We start from the raw sequence: 22,545 nt of genomic DNA, 5'->3' as shown, positions 1-22,545 counted from the left end.
ATGTAATGGTGTCTCCTCTGTTTCACCAAGATGTAAATGAGCTCCTGCACTGTTCTAAGTAAATCAATACAGTGCAAACATCATAACCTATTTACTATGGGGTAGATAAATTATTTGATGTTTTTCTAAACTATTGTGATCCACCCGTAAATTTTAATTTATGGAATTGGGGTTACTTAATGTACTGGGAAAGTCCCTGTGCTGCTCCTGATGAAGATGGATCCAGTAATTGGATCATGCTCCTAAATGGCTCACCAGCTATAATTACATCTGGAGCAGTAGGGGCTACACTGTGTCACAGAGAATTTGGATACAAATTAAAATGCTAGAACAAACTAGGTTTTTAAACTACACTGTCTATAGATATACAATATGCTTCTCTAGAAGGAATAGAAAAAAAAGGGTTAGAGGTAATTTACAGTAAAACTAAAGCAAAATGAATAACGAATTTCCTCTGTTTACTGCATTTAATATATTATGAAGTATACACTTTTAAGTTTATTTTGCTTCCAGATGAGCTAACTACAAATCAAAGCTAAAGCTGCATTAGGGGCCAAACCAATAGTTGTTTAAAAATATTAGGCATAAATGACTGAGTTTGAATAAGAATTTATAAAATACTACAAATAAAGAAATACAAATAAATTCAGTATCCTACAACCACAGACTATTTCATCGGTATAATTGCGTGATAGTAACAATATGTCCAATTTCAGAATGTCCTTTAGCTGCTTCTAACTTTCTTCTTTCTCTGCTTGGTGTGGGAGGTTGCACCTTGGTTACCAATGGCGACGCGCTTGTGATTGGTCGATAGTTACTGTCAACGTTGTGGTTGCTACGGAAACAGAATGCTGACCCAGTTTGCTGAAGTCACGCGGCACCAGTACAGGATTGCTATGGGACTGAACTAACCTGCAACTTGGACTGGAAATAAAAACGAACTCGAGAACGGATTTTATTTAAACAGGCCCGGTGTAGGATGTGTCGGTAGCAGCACGTGTTCATTTAAAGAGAACTAACGTTATCCTTCCCCGCTCCCCTTAGAGATCACAATGAATGAATATGAGCAAGCAGTGCCCCAGAAGGAGCAGAACAGGTATCAGCTCAACCTGGACGTCAGGAAAAAAAACGTATTTGTGACCCAACTTGAAGAAGGAAGGTGAGTGATCTGGTGCATTTCTCTGGTTTATGTAAATCAAAGTATGATTTCAAAAGGATTACATTTAACATTGTAGATCCACTGTTTAAAAACATTAAACTTTATAAGGTATTGATAATAATACTCACTATTGCTGTTATTATTATTATTAATAATAATACTCACTATTGCTGTTATTATTAATAATAATAATAATAATACTCACTATTGCTGTTATTATTATTAATAATAATAATAATAATACTCACTATTGCTGTTATTAATAATAATAATAATAATAATAATACTCACTATTGCTGTTATTAATAATAATAATAATAATACTCACTATTGCTGTTATTATTAATAATAATAATAATAATAATAATACTCACTATTGCTGTTATTAATAATAATAATAATAATACTCACTATTGCTGTTATTAATAATAATAATAATAATACTCACTATTGCTGCTGTTATTATTAATAATAATAATAATACTCACTATTGCTGTTGTTATTATTAATAATAATAATAATAATAATAATAATACTATTGCTGTTATTTATTATTATTATTAATAATAATAATACTATTGCTGTTATTTATTATTAATTATACTCACTATTGCTGTTATTATTATTATTAATGATAATAATAATAATACTCTATTGCTGTTATTATTAATAATGATAATAATAATACTCTCTTGCTGTTGTTATTATTATTAATGATAATAATAATAATACTCACTATTGCTGTTGTTATTATTGTTATTATTAATAATCATCATCATCATCATATGCAGAAGAAGAATGTTTTCCACATTATTAAGAAGCAAATAAGTTCTGGTGTTTGTCGAAGTCAAGTTGCCTTATTACCCTTTTGTCTAAAGTGTGAACATCAGCTGCAAGTGAGGAAGATAAAGGAACCTTTATGAAATTGCTAATATTAGTTTAGGAATGAGTTATATCAATCAGCATCTCATATCTGTTGTCTCAGAGATCACATTTATCATGACTTATAGCAACTTATTTATATTTAGTGCTACCAATTAAATGAGCTCTCTATATATAATAAAAAGATACATTTAATACTACCTATTATAACTGTGATAATAATTATAATACAAATCTTCACAAAATGATATTAGTAATCTATAAATATAAAGCCATTAAAGGGACATTTTACACTAGATTTGTCTCTGCATACATATTTTGTGAACAATCCATTTATATAGCCCATGTAGGAGGTTTTTTGTAACAATGTATCATTTTGATTATTTTTTTAATAAGACTGCGCTGATTTGCCGACTCCTAACCAAGCCCCAAACTATCAGATGTAGACCCAAGTCTACAGATTCCTGCTTGGTCCTGTTTGTGTAATCTGTCTTTTCATATACAGCATATGGGGGAGGGGGGAGCCCCACCTCATCAAAAGTGCTAAACTGGGAGCTTCTAAGTAAGTTTTTAAAAGGTTTTAGATCAGTATCTGTGCATATTCTTCTTTACAGTAGTGTCTATTACATGCAGTTATATGAAAATTGGTGCATACTGTCATTTTAACAGAAACAGAGCAACTGTTTCCACTAAATAAAATTTCTTATTGCTGCACTTTAGCCTAAATGTAAAAAAAAATCTGCATTCCTCTACATGACACTCAGGTCAAATGAAACTTACATGACTTAGATAGAGCAATTTTAAACAACTTTCTAATTTACTTCCATTAAATAAAAGTGCACAGTCTTTTTATATTTACACTTTGAGTCACCAGCTCCTACTGAGCATGTGCAAGAACTCACAGCATATACGTATATGCATTTGTGATTGGCTGATGGATGTCACACGGTACAAGGGGAGTGGAAATATACATAACTTTGAAATTTGTTAGAAAAAAATCTACTACTCATTTGGAGTTCAGACTAAGTGCTATTGCATTGTCTTTGTGTTTATGCAAATCTACTTTACTGGTCCTTTAAACTAACTATTGGTAAATAAATCAAATTGTACTATTTTATCAAACTCTGACAATGAAAACAGATAATTAATGCACAGCACTTGAAATAGTAATAATTCCACATATAAGATAAAAGTGTAATGATAAATATTATATACATTCTGTTGTATTTCTTACAATTCTAATGCTACCTTTTCCCCTCCATTTTTAGGGATGAAGAGGATGAAAACGTTACACAGATTCCTGTTATTAAGGAGGTTGGGTTTAATTTACTTATTTTTCCTAAGACACTAAAATGATAATGTTAATTCTTTCTTGTTGAATTTATGTGGTGTTCAGTGAGGTATCAACAGCTAGAAAGATACAAATGGTGGCATGCGGCGGTGCTGTTTTCGGGTAAATAAGGTGCTGCTAGTTTAGCAGAATGTTTTTTTTTTCTATGAAAATTAATTTTTCCAATTTACTGCTATTCTCCATATTGCTACATTCTCTTGGTATCTTTTGTTGAAAAGCATACCTAGGTAGGATTAGGAGCAACAATGCACTACCGGGAGCTAGCTGCTGATTGGTAGCTGCATATGTCTGCCAGGTTGTTATTGGCCCGATGTTTTCAGCTAGCTCCCAGAAGTGCGCTGCTGCTCCTTCAACAAAGAATACCAAGAGAATGAAGCACATGTAATAATGATTATTGCATGATAATAATCATGAAATAAAAATGTTGGATTTCATTTCCCTTTGATGTGTTTTCAACGACCAGATGCAGAGAATACTACTTTAGTTTTATTTTTGTGTTTCTGCTAATTGAAAGCACAACCCAATCAGATGTACAGAACTTGCAGGGAGCGCAGATCCTATCTATTTAATTATCTATCTGTCTGTCTGTCTAGAACATTTTAGCACTTCTCTGTCCCACTCCCCCCGCTTGGAGTATAATTTCTTCCAAACATTCTATAACCAGTACTTATGTACTTACACTTTCAGTATAGGTGAGAATACAACCGATAATAGCAAATATTTAAAATGATAAAATAAAGTTAAATTTGCTATTTGTAAATAATTATAATATAATACACTCCAGCAGGTAAGATTGGTCATTGGGTAAACATTAAAGGGGAGAAAAAAAATCTGATTGGTTCCCAACCCTTTTTTGGCCACTGCTCTCTTGCTTCCATAAAAGGGACACTGAACCCAATTTTTTTCTATCATGATTCAGACAGAGCATGCAATTTTAAGCAACTTTCTAATTTACTCCTATTATCAAATTATTTTCATTCTCTTGGTATCTTTATTCGAAATGCAAGAATGTAAGTTTAGATGCCGGACCATTTTTGGTGAACATACTGTGTTGTTCTTGCTGATTGGTGGGTAAATTCATCTACCAATAAATAAGTGCTTTCCATGGTCTGAACCAAAAAAATAGCTTAGATGCCTTCTTTTTCAAATAAAGAAAGCAAGAGGACGAAGTAAAATTGATAATAGGAGTAAATTAGAAAGTTGTTTAAAATTGCATGCTCTATCTGAATCACGAAAGAAAAAAATTGTTTTTTTTTTCCCTTAACCCTTTAATGACCACAACACTTTTCCATTTCCTGTCCGTTTGGGACCAAGGCTATTTTTACATTTTTGCGCTGTGTTTAGCTGTAATTTTCCTCTTACTAATTTACTGTACCCACACATATTATATACCATTTTTCTCGCCATTAAATGGACTTTCCAAAGATACCATTGCTTTCAGCATATCTTATAATTTACTATAAAAAAATTATAAAATATAAGGAAAAAATTGAAAAAAACACACTTTTTCTAAATTTGACCCCCAAAATCTGTTACACATCTACAACCACCAAAAAAATCCCATGCTAAATAGTTTCTAAATTTTGTCCTGAGTTTAGAAATACCCAATGTTTACATGTTCTTTGCGTTTTTTGCAAGTTATAGGGCAATAAATACAAGTAGCACTTTGCTATTTCCAAACCACTTTTTTTCAAAATTAGCGCTAGTTACATTGGAACACTAATGTCTTTCAGGAATTCCTGAATATCCATTGACATGTATATATATATTTTTTTTAGAAGACATCCCAAAGTATTGATCTAGGCCCATTTTGGTATATTTCATGCCACCATTTCACCGCCAAATGCGATCAAATAAAAAAAATTGTTCACTTTTTCACAAATTTTTTCACAAACTTTAGGTTTCTCACTGAAATTATTTACAAACAACTTATGCAATTATAGCATAAGTGGTTGTAAATGCTTCTCTGGGATCCCCTTTGTTCATAAATAGCAGACATATATGGCTTTGGCTTTGCTTTTTGGTAATTAGAAGGCTGCTAAATGCCACTGCGCACCACACGTGTATTATGCCCAGCAGTGAAGGGGTTAATTAGGGAGCATGTAGGGAGCTTCTAGGGTTAATGTTAGCTTTAGTGTAGCGTAGTAGACAACCCCAAGTATTGATCTAGGCCCATTTTGGTATATTTCATGCCACCATTTCACTGCCAAATGTGATCAAATTTAAAAAAAACTTTAAATTTTTCACAATTTTAGGTTTCTCACTGAAATTATTTACAAACAGCTTGTGCAATTATGGCTCAAATGGTTGTAAATGCTTCTCTGGGATCCCCTTTGTTCAGAAATAGCAGACATATATGACTTTGGCGTTGCTTTTTGGTAATTAGAAGGCTGCTAAATGCTGCTGCGCATCACAAGTGTATTATGGCTAGCAGTGAAGGGGTTAATTAGGTAGTTTGTAGGGAGCTTGCAGGGTTAATATTAGCTTTAGTTTAGAGATCAGCCTCCCGCATGACACATCCCACCCCCTGATCCCTCCCAACAGCTCCCTTCCCTCCCCCACCCCACAATTGTCCCCGCCATCTTAAGTACTGGCAGAAAGTCTGCCAGTATTAAAATAAGTTTTTTTTTTTTTTTTATTATTATTATTTTTTTTTTTTAGCATTTTTACATATGCTTCTGTGTAGGATCCCCCCTTAGCCCCCAACCTCCCTGATCCCCCCCCAAAACAGCTCTCTAACCCTCCCCCTCGGCATTATTGGGGGCCATCTTGGGTACTGGCTGCTGTCTGCCAGTACCCAGTTTGCAGAAAAAAATGTTTTTTTTTTGTTTTGTTTTTTTTTCTGTAGTGTAGCTCCCCCCCCCCCCCCCACAGACCAACCCCCACACATTGATAGATTTATTTTTTAAAAACGTGTACTCCCGTTTTTGTAGCATTTTTATCAAACTTTTTTCTGTAGTGTAGCGGTTCCCACCTGCTCCCTCCGCGTGCACGCCCCCGCCCTCGATCCCGCCCCCCTCCACATCACCAGGGCCATCAATGGCCTCCCACACCGGCTCCCACCCACCAACAAAGTAAGCCACCGATCTCCGGTGCAGAGAGGGCCACAGAGTGGCTCTCTCTGCACCGGATGGCTTAAAAAGGTTATTGCAGGATGCCTCGATATCGAGGCATCACTGCAATAACCGGAAAGCAGCTGGAAGCGAGCAGGATCGCTTCCAGCTGCTTTCCAAACCGAGGACGTGCAGGGTACGTCCTTGGTCGTTAAGGGTATTTTTTTTAGAGGACGTACCCTGCACGTCCTCGGTTGTTAAAGGGCCACTAAACCCAAAATCTTTCTTTCATGAATCCGATACAGAATACAAATTTAAACAACATTACAATTTACTTCTATTATTTATTTTGCTTCATTTTTTAGATATCCTTAGTTGAAGAAAAAGCAATCCACACGGGTGAGCCAATCACACAAGGCTTCTATGTGCAGCAACCAATCAGCAGCTACTAAGCATATCTAGATATGCTTCTCAGCTAAGAATATCAAGAGAATAAAACAAATGAGATAATAGAAGTAAATTAGAAAGATGCTTAAAATTGCATTCTCTTTCTAAATCATGAAAGAAAAAATGTGGGTTTCATGTCCCTTTAAGGGGTTAAAGTTACTGTCAGTGCCCTCCCACCTTACCCCATAGGTTTATTATTCAGAACAGAAGTGCAGGTAACACAATACAATGCAATAGAGTAATACACTTTTCTTTCAAATTTGGAATTACAATTTTTAGTTCAATTAATTAATTAAAAATCAGTTCTCTTGTCTCATGATACTGCTTTTTTTAATTTCCAGTGCAGACTGGACAAACATCTGTGCACAAATCTACTCAGACAAGCTGTGTGCTGTGTTTTCTGCTGCTACATAGTAATTCTAAACTAAAACAAAGAGTGTGAGCCCTCTGCACAAGGGTACAAATCTGTTGCAGTCAGAGAGACCAGAGAGACTGTAAGTTGCTGATAAAACTGAACATCCACAAAAGGAAAAGCCCTGAAACGAAGGAGCAGTTAAACTTTAAAGGGACTTGAAACCCCAAATTTTTCTTCCATGATTCAGATAGAACATTCAATTTTAAACAACTTTCCAATTTACTTCTATTATCAATTCTCCTTCATTCTCTTGGTATTCCTAATTGAAAGAGCAGCAGTGCACTACTGGGAGCTAGCTAAACACATCTGTAAGCTAATGACAAGAGGCATATATGTGCAGCCACCAATCAGCAGCTATCTCCCAGCTCCTGAGCTTACCTAGGTATTCTTTTAAAAAAAGGATACCAAGAAAACAAAGCAAATTAGATAATAGAAGTATATTGGAAAGTTGTTTAAAATTGTATGGTCTATCTGATTTATGAAATGTTTTGTTTGGGGTTTCATGTCCCTTTAAATACAAAGAATGAAAGTTGTCTAGATTTAGGCACCTAAGCTAAATAGCAGCACAATTTGATCATCCAACTTAGAGGGGCCCAGAAGCATCCTCTTCTATTCCTCGTCTACTAGAGCCCCCCTATTGTAATCCCAGCACCTCCATCTTGCACCTAATTATGCCCCCTCTGCCTCCAGGGGACAGCACCTCCCACTGGAGAGTATGAAATTGTTTAAAAATACTTTGGGCTAGATGGTATAAACTTCGCCAGCTCAAACCTAGTTTTTCTCGCTGACTCTCACAGGGCTGCCCCAGTAGAATGATCGTAAAAAAGGGGCAGTCCCTGCGAGTGGCGAGACGGCTCCTATTGATGCAGCTCGCTGAATAGGGACACTTTGCTCCTTAGAACAAAGTTAGCAGTGAGGAGGGGGGGCGGGCACTTTAAAAATGAAATCCTGCAGCTAATATTAATCACATTATGCTGCTTTCTGAGTATAGCATCTTACAATCGCTTATATATTCGTATGCATTTGTTTTTCTATTAGGGTATTTAGTATTCGTATTGTTTTGAGAAAAGCTCAACGCCTTTTAGTTGGTGAGAAAAACTGTGATATCTGCAGGCGGAAAATCTTTATAGAATTACGCTGGGATTAGAGAGACATTTTCATATACGCCCCTGGAACGCCCATGTTCAGCCCATTTTACAAAAAAGCAATTACACTTTTGCATTTTGTATTTATTAGTACAAATTAGTACAAATTTCTGTGTGTTTTTTGCACATCGGATATACTAAAATTATGATTAAAGGAACAGTAAACACCAGAATTTTTGTTGTTTAAAAAGGTAGATAATCCCTTTATTACCCATTGCCCAATTCTGCATAACCAACACAATTATAATAATATACTTTTTACCTCTGTGATTACCTTGTATCTATGCCTTTGCCAACTGCCCCCTTATTTCAGTTCTTTTGACAGACTTGCATTTTTAGCCAATCAGTGCTGGCTCCTAGGAGCTTCACGTGCCTGGGCTCAATGTTATCTATATGAAACACATGAACTAACGCCCTCTAGTGGTGAAAAACTGTCAAAATGCTTTCAGATTAGAGGCAGCCTTCAAGGTCTAAGAAATTAGCATATGAACCTCTTAGATTTAGCCCTTAACTAAGAATACCAAGAGAACAAAGCAAAATTGGTAATAAATGTAAATTGGAAAGTTGTTTAAAATTACATGCCCTATTTAAATCATGAAAGTTTTTTTTTTACTTTACTGTCCCTTTAATGTTGTGTATATTTAATACAATGTATTCCTGTGTAAATTACATACAAATTTTACGTTTTTGCTAAAATACGATTTTTGGTAAATAGTTTTGTTAAGATTTGTGATGCACCTTAACAATACATTTTTTCCTGCTTATTTTTGTGTGAATGGTTGAAATATTGGTTTTGTATGATGTTTAAAATACAAATTTTATTGTGGACATATGAAAATGCAATATACGCCCTTAGCGAGACACCGTGTTTTCACGGTAAAAAGTGGCTTTAGATTATTCCACCAGGGAAATAGAAGGGCTGGCAAGCATTCTTTAATAACCCATTTAATTGCCATTTAAAATAGCTGTTTTTGCTCATTGACATGCCACATAAACTGATATTTTTAATACTGCAGTATTCTCTAAAATAAAAGCTATGTAAATAAAAGGCAGCAGTAGAAATTAAAGGGACATGAAAGTCAAAATTAAACTTTCATGATTCAGAGAGAGCGTGACATTTTAAGACTCTCTTAAATTCTCCTCTGTTATCAAATTTACTTAGTTCTCTTTGTGTCCTTTGTTGAAACAAATCTGTTCAGATCCTCAGCAGCAGCAATGCACTACTGCGAGCGAGCTAGTGATTGGTGACTACACACATTTGTCTCTTGCTATTGGTTTACCAGATGTGATCAGCTAGCTCCCGGTAATGCATTGCTGCTCTTAAACTATGTGTTTAACCACTTTGCAGGTGTTAAAACATAATTATATGCAAGCAACAGTGCAAGTTAGAGCATTTTCTTTTTCATTTGTTTTTTTTTGCAATTTTGTTTCCTTTTTAAGGGACATGAAACACCAAAACATTATTTAATGATTCCTGCAGTTTAACAACTTTTCAATTTACTTCTATTATCACATTTTGCTTCATTCTCTTGGTATTCTTTGTTGAAGGAGAAGCAATGCACTACTGGGAGCTAGCTGAGCACACCAGATCAGACAATGACAAGACTCCTATATATGCGCCTCCAACAATCAGTAAATTAGCTCCAAGTAGTGCACTGCATCTCCTACGCCTACCTAGGTATGGTTTTCAACAAAAGATACTAAGAGCACAAAGCAAATTAGATCATAGAAAGTTTTTTAAAATTGTATGTTCTATTGGAATTCTGAAAGAAAATGTTTGGGTTTCATGTCCCTTTAAGCTCTAAGTGGGATGTGGGAGAGCTAGGCACTGATATATAAACAAAAAACCTATACCTTTTTTACGTGCAGTCATATATACTTATGTTTTGTATGCTTTTTAAAAAACAAAACAAAAACTAATTTAAAACTAATTGCATGACAAAAAATATTTCCATTTTATGTAGTAAATTAAAGGGCCGTTCTAGTTAAAAATGACATAGTTTCATTCATTAGAGCATGTAACTTTATCACTATTGACACTGCATATCTATGTGTTTAACTCCTGTGAAGAAGTTAAACGCATAGGTAAAGTACAGTCCAGGAGCATCAGATCCCAAGCAGAAACTGATGCTGATCCATTCAGTAGTACTAGTAACCTGACCAAGCTGTGCTTCTAGAGCTGCTGTTTGGATCAGAGGCAGTTTCTGTTTAGGACTAGCAGATCTCTGCGGCTCCTGAGTGGAGCTTTATCTATGTTTAAATTGCGGGGGTTAAACACACGCTCCCCCCTCTCGTTTGCGCTCTCTCGCTCCCCCCTCTCTTTTGCTCTCTCTCTCTCTCCCCCTCTCTTTTGCTCTCTCTCTCCCCCTCTCTTTTGCTCTCTCTCCCCCTCTCTTTTGCTCTCTCTCCCCCTCTCTTTTGCTCTCTCTCCCCCTCTCTTTTGCTCTCTCTCTTCCCCTTTCTTTTGCGCTCTCTCCCCCTCTCTTTTGCTATTGCTCTCTCTTCCTTCTCTTTTGCTCTCTCTTCCCTCTTTTGCTCTGTCTCCCCCTCTCTATTGCTCTCTCTCCCCCTCTCTTTTGCTCTCTCTCCCCCCTCTTTTGCTCTCTCTCCTCCCTTTTTTGCTCTCTCTCTCTCTCCCCCTTTCTTTTGCTCTCTCTCCCCGCTTTCTTTTGCTCTCTCTCTCCCCGCTTTCTTTTGCACTCTCTCTTCCCGCTCTCTTTTGCTCTCTCTCTCTCCCCGCTCTCTTTTGCTCCCTCTCTCCCCTCTCTCCCCTCTCTCTTTTTCTCTCTTTCTCCCCCCCTCTCTTTTGCTCACTCTCTCCCCCCCTCTCTTTTGCTCACTCTCTCCCCCCTCTCTTTTGCACGCTCTCTCCCCCTCTCTTTTGTGCTCTCTCTCTCCCCCTTCTCTTTTTTGCTCTCTCTTTCCCCCCTCTCTCTTTTGCTCTCTCTCCCCTCTCTCTTTTGCTCTCTCTCCCCTCTCTCTTTTGCTCTCTCTCCCCCCTCTTTTGCTCTCTCTCCCCCATCTTTTGCGGTCTCTCTCCACCATGCCCACTCCTATCTGGTCATGTCCCCACCATGGGCGCTCCCGTCGGCCACGCCCCATCACGGCATGTCCGGCCACACACCCCATCACGGCCGCTTCGGACCAACATCTATGCTGCTCAAGGCCAGTTATGTTTATCCTTGCACTGTCTCTACTGCGCATGACAGCTTCGGACAAACACTTGGCCTTTTATTATATAGGATGTATATAGGATGGTAAGTCAAAATTAAACTTTCATAATTCAGATAAAATTCATATTTACTTCTATTATCTAATCTGTTTTGTTTTCTTAGTATCCTTTATTGAAAAGTCTACCTAAGTAGGCTCAGGAGCAGGAGCTAGCTGCTGATTGGTGGTTGCACATATATACCTCTTCTTATTGGCTCACCTGATATGATCAGCTAACTACCAGTAGTGCACAGCTTCTCCTCCAGCAAAGGATATCAAGAGAATGAAGCAAAATTAATATTAGAAGTAAATTGGAAAGTTGTTTAATATTGTATTCTCTATCTGAATCATGAAAGGAATATTTTGGGTTCCATGTCTCTAATTCTTTTTAAACACAATATATATCAGTTTGTCTTTTTTTAAAATATTTTTCTTATTCCCAGGCCGCTAGCAAAATTTTAGATACCAGCAAAAACACATTGCAGAAAACGTTAATTCTGAAGAAAGAAGTTGAGTATGACCGAGTCAGCGAGGAACTACTCAATAAAAGGCGAGAGATTAATGAACGGATGCAGGAATTGGATGTGAGGAAGGAAGAATATGAACAGAAGCAGATTGAGGTACAGTATTCAGTATAAAGTGAGTTTTACACAAATTGCATTAAAGGAAAAGCTCAGACACAAACTTCTCAGATCCTATAAGTAACCAATGAGCTGTCAAAGCCCTAGAGAAAGTTACTGGAGCAGTAACCGTTTCTTATTGTCTTTATATGTAAAGCGCAGAGTCCGCAGAGCTATACAGGGGGTGCAATAAATAAACAGAACACTGGGACAGAAGGAATACAGAGAGCTTGTTAGAGACAAATACTGTATGTGACTGGTGCAACACTGCCAATTATCATTTATGTTTTAAAGGGACAGTAAGCACCTTGAGATTTTTAGATAAAGTGTTTAGTTAAAGGGACAGTCTACACCAGAATTGTTATTGTTTAAAAATATAGATAATCCCTTTATTACCCATTCCCCAGTTTTGCATAAACAACACTTTTGTATTAATACACTTTTTACCTCTGTGATTGCCTTGTATCTAAGCATCTGCAGACTGCCCCTTATCTCAGTTCTTTTGACATGCTACAGTAACTTTTTATTACTTGCAGTTTGTTATTTACTTTATTGTCCCTTTAAAAGTTGAGAGTGCCAGTAATGGTTGTCACAAAGCTACATGCCAAGGGTGCAGGTGGCACTGGTTGGGGCTATTCTATTACCAAATGCTGATTAACGTCTTAAAATATCCTCTTTCCTTGTTCTGGGAAGAGAAAAAAGTGCATGTACAATAGGAATTGGAAAATCTTTTGATTACTTTGAACATTGGGGATGTTACAGTAATTTATCCTACATAGCACCCAACCAGCACCCCAAGGGCTGACAATGGGCATCCACCAAAGTTTTTCTTGGGGGGGGGGGGGCTAAAAAAATAAAGATATCATCTTATAAAGATACGGTGATGGTGACAATTTGTATATATGGGGGTTCATTGGTATCAACAGCTATGGCATCTCCAGAAAAGATATAGGTGAGGCCAGGAAGGGAGAGGTGGGACCACGGTCGGGTGGGGCTGGAGAGGGCCTGATCATTGTAGCAGTGGGAAGATCATGCATGATCACAGTTGGGGGGCACATGAGGGGGCCAGTCATTATGCTGAGGGGAGTCAGCTATTGTACTAAGGGGGGCCAGCCATTATACTGAGGGGGGCCGGTACCCCCTGCACCCCCCCCCACACCATGACAACAACATTGATTAAAAGTGAGTCAAGTGCTTCCACACTTCCAGGGTAGGGCTTAACCCTCATCCACACACCCATACAACTGCTATTACTAAACATAACATATTTTATTGAAAACTGAAACAAAACATTCTAGTTTAAAAATAAAATAGACTTTTTGTAATAGACTTTTTTGTTTTTAAGCAAATTACTTTATTTTAAGATTTAATACCTGCAAAGATAAAGTTGTGCTCCTGTGCTACTCTAAATGAGGATACAGCTGGCGAGTTTACACCAAGTGTTTGGGACTTTGCACTTTGTTATATTTTGGAAAACAGCCCTATAATGGCACTTTTTTGTGTGTGGCTTGTTTACCTGGGAGGTTTACCAGCAATTATATCCAGTGTTTTAACTGGAAAAAGGCGACTGTGGCTCCTAACATGTGCGCCCCTCACACGTGCATCAGGGGCACACGTGTTAGGAGCCACAGTCGCCTTTTTTAACCTTATGGCTTACTCTTCAGCATTATAACTATTATTTTTGGCTCCCGCTACAGAAGGAGCTCAGTCACATATTGAATATATTAGTACAATAATATGTGACCCGAAAGCCGTAATAAATCCTAAGACTGTGCTTAATATTTTTTCAAAGGCAATACAAATATTATTGCAAAATAAAGGAGTTTAAGTACTTTTAACAAAGTATGTGTGTGTTGTGCATGTTTGTTTAATAACCATAAGATACTAGTATGAATGAGAAGTAAGTATGTGAATTATATATAACACTAAACTGCACTTAATGATATTAAAGTAGGAGGCACAGCAATCTTTTTTTTGGCACATCTATATGTGCTTTCCAGTTAAGATACAGCTGTCAAGCCAATCAGAAGCAGGCATACATGTATATGCTTCAATCATTGGCTGTAGCCAAATCTAGAGCAGAATAGGGGTGTTCCAGGAGTGCTACATTTTTATGTGCTTGACTGTATGTGTAACCATTTTAAATAAGTTAAACACATAGTGAAAAATTGGAATTTGTTTCATATTTTACACTAGATTATCCATTTAAAAAGGAAGACTAAGCTGTATATTGAGACTGAAATGGGTTTCAGAATAAAACATCTAAAATATCTCGAGATAACAGAGGGCTGTGATGTGTTTGCTTTTAAACATTATCTATTTTCTGCAGTGCATGGAGAAAGCTGTCAAATATGAGAAGTTCCTTAAAGATGGTGAGGCCAAAAGAAGACGGACAATTATAAAGTACCAAACAGAGGCGAGACAGAATGAATTAAGGCAAATGGAGATAGCTGAATTGACGGCACAGCTAGAAATAAAACGAAACAGGTAGAGTGTAGTACAGGCCATATACAGAAATCTTCATGCATTCTAAAATGCATACTAATTAGTCTTGTGCATTAGTTTAGTTACGACTGCAAATTTGTGACGAAAAGACGGATATTCGTTTCACGGTCGGGTTAGCGCACATGAAGAATTGCTAACTTCAATGCGCGTTATTGAAATATTACATATAAAATATTTTTAAAAATTGTTAAAAATGATGTGTATAATCATTTTTAATAATTTGTATTAATAGGTTTAAATATTTTATATGTAATATTTCAATAACGCACATTAAAGTTGGCAATTCTTTATGTGCACTGACCCGACCACATTAGTCCTAAATCACAAACTCAATTGCGTGTTGCGCATATTTTACATTCCTATGTTCGTCAAATAGAAAAATAATGTAATTTGTATTATTAAATATATATTTCTATATATATCTGATACTGTTCATGTAAAATACATATATATACCTATATATATATATATATATATATATATATATATATTTTTTTTTTTTTTTTTTTTTTTTTTTAACAAACTGTAAGAAAAGAACAGGGACCAACAAAATTAATGGCCCAAAACAGATAGGGAATCAAGCACTCTTAAAAGTAGACATTATGTAATCAATCTAACTCTAAATATTTCATGTAAGAAATGAGTCTCTGACCAGCATAATCACAATGAGCAAAATATATTTAATAGTGAGATTACTAGTTTCCAAAATTAGCAAAACGCTATAAAGATGAATGCATAGGTGTATAATATCATAGCATAGAAATTATTTCAAAATTAGCTGAAGAACATGAGACAATATAATACCCTGGAGATGTGCACATCTAAAATACAAAATGACATGTATGCCGTTCAAAACTACCTAGTATATTACTACACCCAGGCTGTACACGGTACCCAAGACAATGCAAGGAATTGCTACCGGACAGGTCAAGTAATAGGGATCTAAGTAATATCAGGTGCTTTGAAAGAGATTCAGGAACACATATAGTAATGAAATGCCAGCAATCACATAATAATGCATGTAAGTATATACATAACGTTATTGCAATAGAATAGTTAGCAGTAAAGCAGAATGTTGATATAAAGTAGTGCTAAAGATGAAATCAGGGTCATGCTAGGTTGACCTTCCACATATAGCGGTATCGCCTTTAGCCAAGAAAATTGCAGGCAAGTATAGTAAGTAATAGCAAAACTGCAGACAAATTTGCAAAGCAGATATCGTAAAAAGTGGCAAGACTTCAGGCAACAAACAAAAGCGGTAAGCCAGCGTGTTAAGCAGCTAGAGTCAGACCAGGCTAACCCTCCATATTCTGCATATATGTAAGAAAGTTCAGTCACATTCCACTTATCTGAAACAGAGAGCGTCCGCTGTGAGAATCCGCTAGTTGCTGCAGTAACATTAAGTTGCTCCTAGGAATAAAAGCCTTATTATCGTGTTCCTTGAAAAATTGCAGTACCAAACTTTGTTGTACACGCTGAATTGCTGTAGCGTGGTCCGGCTGCGTGCATACTTCCGGGTTGGTCCCATGTACATCAGAGATCCAATGCCTACGATCCTGATCGTTTCACCCACAATGCCAAATGATAGACGGGGCTTCCTCAGGGCGGATGGATCATAGCCCTGCAGGGAAAGGTTATAACTCTAAAAAGCCTCTCTCTCTTATTTATATATATATATATATATATTTTCCCTTTGTATAAATATATTTTTGTTAGGTTTTTTTTCTTAAATTCTTATTTTTTGAAATCATGGTTTCTCTGACATCATAGTTGCAATTCATGTGAAAATATTATACCAAATACAGGCAGACTGGTAATGTTATTTTTATGAATGACATGAATTAATTAATAAATGTTTTGTGAGTACTATTTATTAATCCATATATATAAGTATACATATGCAAGGTATATATTTCATGCAAATAAAAACATTTAGGCACCTAATAGGTTAAAGCATGGGAGGTGCTTGTTGCAGTTATAACCTTTCCCTGCAGGGCTATGATCCATCCGCCCTGAGGAAGCCCCGTCTATCATTTGGCATTGTGGGTGAAACGATCAGGATCGTAGGCATTGGATCTCTGATGTACATGGGACCAACCCGGAAGTATGCACGCAGCCGGACCACGCTACAGCAATTCAGCGTGTACAACAAAGTTTGGTACTGCAATTTTTCAAGGAACACTATAATAAGGCTTTTATTCCTAGGAGCAACTTAATGTTACTGCAGCAACTAGCGGATTCTCACAGCGGACGCTCTCTGTTTCAGATAAGTGGAATGTGACTGAACTTTCTTACATATATGCAGAATATGGAGGGTTAGCCTGGTCTGACTCTAGCTGCTTAACACGCTGGCTTACCGCTTTTGTTTGTTGCCTGAAGTCTTGCCACTTTTTACGATATCTGCTTTGCAAATTTGTCTGCAGTTTTGCTATTACTTACTATACTTGCCTGCAATTTTCTTGGCTAAAGGCGATACCGCTATATGTGGAAGGTCAACCTAGCATGACCCTGATTTCATCTTTAGCACTACTTTATATCAACATTCTGCTTTACTGCTAACTATTCTATTGCAATAACGTTATGTATATACTTACATGCATTATTATGTGATTGCTGGCATTTCATTACTATATGTGTTCCTGAATCTCTTTCAAAGCACCTGATATTACTTAGATCCCTATTACTTGACCTGTCCGGTAGCAATTCCTTGCATTGTCTTGGGTACCGTGTACAGCCTGGGTGTAGTAATATACTAGGTAGTTTTGAACGGCATACATGTCATTTTGTATTTTAGATGTGCACATCTCCAGGGTATTATATTGTCTCATGTTCTTCAGCTAATTTTGAAATAATTTCTATGCTATGATATTATACACCTATGCATTCATCTTTATAGCGTTTTGCTAATTTTGGAAACTAGTAATCTCACTATTAAATATATTTTGCTCATTGTGATTATGCTGGTCAGAGACTCATTTCTTACATGAAATATTTAGAGTTAGATTGATTACATAATGTCTACTTTTAAGAGTGCTTGATTCCCTATCTGTTTTGGGCCATTCATTTTGTTGGTCCTTGAAAAATATAAAATTTCTATAGGGTCTGCACCATTGAACTTTTTTCAGATATCTTTTTGATACTAGGCAGATACACACTTATATTAGCCATTTGTTCTGTACCCCTGTTGGTTCTTTATATATATATATATATATATATATATATATATGAATAAATATACAGGTATAGATATATATATAGAAATATGTATTTACAATTAAAAGTACATTGTTCTATATGTGAAGAACATTGGAATGTGAACTATTAATATGTCGGGCTAGTATAGGTGTTAGTTGTTTCTTTTTCAGTTTGCACTCACCATTAACTTCTATGGGGAGAAGAAGTGAACGTGGTCGCAAAATATATATTTTTTTTTACTGGTGCGCACAAAAAGCCTCCGTCTAGCAAAGTTAACGCGCAACCGCAAAATAGCACTCCACTCATAATCTAGCCTTAAATGCGAAAAAAATACAGTACAATGTTTGTTTAAGTTTGAGAAACTTGTAAACATCTAAAAAAACTGAAGATTACAAGAGGGGACCCAACTTATTGCATTATAAGCCGCAATAATAAAGGTTTGCTAAATTACAACTCCTTGCAGTAAAACATCAGACACTGCAACCATCTGTTTGTTTGATGTAACCAGTTTGAGATGGTGAATGGAACTAGAACTAGGATACTTATGAAATATTTAAAAAAAAAAATAAACAATAAGCTTCTCTAAATCGACGTTTCCACAGACTAACTGACAATACACATATTGTCTACGCGTTTTACTGCACTGAGTGGCGATTTAGGCCGTGTTTATTATGGAGCTATGTAAGTTATAATGTGCTATGTGGTGCCCTCTTTCTTGTCTTCAATTTTATAGTTTGTAATTTGAGGTGCGAATAGGGCCACTTTTAGCATTTGCAGGGCCCTGGGCGAAACAAATTTGTGGGGCCCCTCAGCCTAGCTAACTTATTCATTGCACCAATTACCCTCACCCCTGATTACAGTGCTGTGGCCTGGGGCGGCTGCTCCTCTCGCCCTGCCCTATGGGAGGCCTGTGTTTGACTAACAGAATGAAACTGCTTGAAGTGCACAGCCTGGTTTATTTATATTGGCAACACTACAGGACTTTTACTGTTCATATTAAACTTGTGTTCCCCCTTGTTCTATATTCACTGTTTTTGTCTGTTGTGTTCGGTTATTTCTGTATAAACCATACAAAGAAAAGGTGTAAAACCAACTGTGTACTAGCAAGATGCTTCTAATTTAAAAAAGTGGGTTTTCTCAATTGTCTGAGGTTATGTTGTCTGTAGTTAGAGATAAAATGCCAATTGAAACTCTCTAACCCCCCACTATGACCGGTTGCTATCTTTTTCTCTATTTTTTCTTGTTCTTTAATTTACTTTATTTTATTTTTCTCAATCTACTGATAATCTTCAGAGTTCTTCAAATATAATTTACCACTCAAATAAGATGTCATCTCAAGCTTTCATGCTGTTTTTAGTATGTTCAAACATTGCATTTTACTTTTTGCTTTATTAAAGGGACACTAAACCCATTTTTTTTTCTTTCATGATTCAGATAGAGCATGCAATTTTAAGCAACTTTCTAATTTACTCCTATTATCAATTTTTCTTCCTTCTCTTGTTATCTTTATTTAAAAAGCAGGAATGTGATGCATAGGGCTATCCATGGTGCTGAACCTAAAATGGGCTGGCTGCTAAGATTTACATTCCTGCTTTTAAAATAAAGATAGCAAGAGAATGAAGAAAAATTAAATTAGAAAGTTGCTTAAAATGTCATGCTCTATCTGAATCATAAAAGATAAATTTGGGTTCAGTGTCCCTTTAACGTTTAAATATGGAGAATCTATAAAATATAGGCCTCAGACATCACAATAATTAGTAGAGCGAGGCATGTATAATTTTTCTTTGTAATAGTTAATATTGTTTTATGATGTATATGTTTATGAAACTTCAATAAAAACTTTATAAATATAAAAAAAATGCAAATTCGAAATACTGTCATGTGTTAGAGTAGTTTATAATTTAATTATTGTTTGCACAAAGAGGTTAAACTCATAGTTAGTCAGCTCCAGGGTGATAGTGCATTACTGGGAGGTAGTTGAACACCTCTATTAAGCCAATGGTTAGTGGCATATGTGCAGCCACCGATCACCAACTAGCACACAGTAGCACATCGCTACTCTAGAGCCTTTCCTATCTATGCTTATCAACAAAGGATACCAAGGAAATAAAGTAAATTTAACAACACAAGCAAATTGAAAAGTCTCTTAAAATAATAAATTAAAACAACTGTTGAATAGACACTAAAATAAATAAAATAGTGACAGTAAAAGTTATGAAGGGATAGACATGGCTGTCCAATTTAACATGGATACCCACTGTGAAGTACAGTGCTCAATAGCAAAAAAATAATGAATTATTTATAGTGGTTGAATACCAGCGTGACTTTACATTGGGAAAAAATATTGTAGCTTTTTAACATTTTATATTGTTTTTAATAAATGTTTGTTATACATATTGTGCGGAGTATTGCCGGGTGAATACTGGCAGTATAAAACCAGGTGTGCGTCATTTCCAGAGCCGGTGAGGCTCATCGTTATGAGAGTAGCCCCTTGACAGTTTTGGGTGTATTTGCTACACATGTAGCCCCGGGGTTAGGTTCCAAAAGGAATGGTTGTAAATAGAAATCGTTGTAAATTGAAACCCAGTTTATAATGTAAGTCAATGGGAAGTGAGGGAGTTAGGTTCCAAGTAACACCTAATACATTATTTTTAAAGCTTTGAAGTCAAGACTTTAAATGCTAAACAGCATTATAAACCTAATAAAATAATCACCCAACACAGAATGTATCATCAACCTAAATTTAATGAACAAAAACATTTTTTTACTTGCATTTTTCTGCAAACAGTTCTTTGCATTGTTAGCATGTTAGATAATATCGGGTCTGCAGCTATTCTATGCATTCCAGTCTGGACTCATTTATAGGCACCCTGACCTTCAAGCAGCTGGGCAGGAAGATACATGGGAAGTGGCTGCTAGATCTTGTTCCTTTGAAAGCTGCTTGATAGCTCAGGTCTGGTTACACAGATTAATTTCAGCCTGCTTGGCTTGCATATCTTTGCTGCAACACAAGCGGACAGCTCCACCTACTGGCCTGCCCTCATTTTAATCAAAGCATTGCTTCTCAGTGCTTTTCGGTAGCAGTCACATGACTGAAAAAAAGGGCGTTATTCTGAAACGGCGCAAATTGAACTGGCGCAAAACGAGGGCCACCTGTGTTTATATATATATATAGATATATATAGATATATATAGATATATATATGTGTGTGTGTGTGTATATATACCAGTGACGTGCGGTGAGATCAGAGCCTGGTGAGATACTGGCTATGATCCGCTGAGAAGCACATATATGAACAATGAAAATAAGCATTATTTACAACACATGCATACAGGTAAGAAACAAATTAATTTCTAGTTATATAGGCAAATACAGTTCCACTATTTTTACTCATTTAACACAAATGGTATACAGAGTCAGGTGATAAGTGTTTGAGGCTGATGGACTTTCAGTTTTATCCTAGCAATAGTTTTTATTACTGGCTTTCATTGTAGATAAACTATTTTAACATGCCTGTATACAATGAAACAGTTTTTTTACCATCTCTTCAACATTTATCAGATGTCCAGAATTTGTGTCTGAGGTGTCCTTAAAGAGACAAAAAGCAGAACATTTTTCTTTCATGATTCAGGTAGAGAATACGATTTTAAACAACATTCCAATTTACTTCTATTATCGAATTTACTTCATTCTTTAGATATCCCTTGTTGTAGAAATTGCAATGCACATGGGAGAGCCAATCAGCAACTACTAAACCTATTTAGATATGATTTTCAACAAAAGATATCAAAAGAATGAGGCAAATTAGATATTAGATGTAAATTGGAAAGTTGTTTAAAATCTTTCTAAATCATGAAAGAAAACATTTGGGTTTCATGTCCCTTTAAATGGCGTCTTATAAAACTGGTCACATCAGACTTTAGTCTAAAGGATTTTAACAGAGTCTCTTGCAATATAACAAAATGCTTGCTCTGATCTAGAAATCTAGGCCCATTAAAATATGTTTTAAACATAGTTTTTTAATTAATGCAGCAAATTATGCTTATAGGATAAAAAACAAGGAAAGAGGCGCCGTATGTGTGAATCCATAACCACAAGCATCAAAGAAAGGACAAGTGCAGGGTACTCACAATATAGGAAGGCACTCAGATGTGCCTGTAGAGGCAGGCTGGTATTCACAGCACACCAGCTGGCTGTATAAGGCACTCCAGGGGATCGTGTGGTAGAAATCAGATGGTCAGTCCAGCAGTATAAGGCTCAGGAGCTTAAAAAACTGCAATCACCGATGGAGTCTCACAGAACTTCCTGGAGGGAGGAATCACGTGACATGACAACCCACTCTAGGCCCGAATCTGCGTTGCTATGGCAACGCAACATTAGTGCAGACGACTTCACTGCTGAGTATACCAACCAATCGGGAGAAAAAATCAGAAGGGTGTGTTGAGCAGGAGATGTGTGATCATAGCAAGGCTTAGCCAAGGTTAGAGCTTCAAGGAGTCACTACAAAACTCCCCAACAATAGTAGAAAAATGTAAAAATGAAGCTCTCCAACATGCCAAAGT

At 36.3% G+C, this 22,545-nt stretch overlaps 1 protein-coding gene across 1 annotated transcript in view; it reads left to right on the top strand.

The window, feature by feature from the left end:
• Positions 1–910: 910 nt before the first annotated feature.
• The window catches only part of CCDC197 (coiled-coil domain containing 197), a 52,084-nt gene continuing 30,449 nt past the window's right edge, over positions 911–22,545 (top strand). The window contains exons 1-4 of the mRNA XM_053709768.1: positions 911–1,159; positions 3,310–3,355; positions 12,106–12,282; positions 14,612–14,769. Coding sequence (XP_053565743.1) covers positions 1,053–1,159; positions 3,310–3,355; positions 12,106–12,282; positions 14,612–14,769 — 488 coding nt within the window. The 5' untranslated portion in view covers positions 911–1,052. The remainder of the gene's footprint in view (positions 1,160–3,309; positions 3,356–12,105; positions 12,283–14,611; positions 14,770–22,545) is intronic.

This window comes from Bombina bombina, chromosome 1, assembly GCF_027579735.1.
Source record: "Bombina bombina isolate aBomBom1 chromosome 1, aBomBom1.pri, whole genome shotgun sequence".
Classification (NCBI taxonomy): domain Eukaryota; kingdom Metazoa; phylum Chordata; class Amphibia; order Anura; family Bombinatoridae; genus Bombina; species Bombina bombina.
Note: the sequence above shows the minus strand (reverse complement) of the source record. Positions and strands in the feature narration are given on the sequence as shown.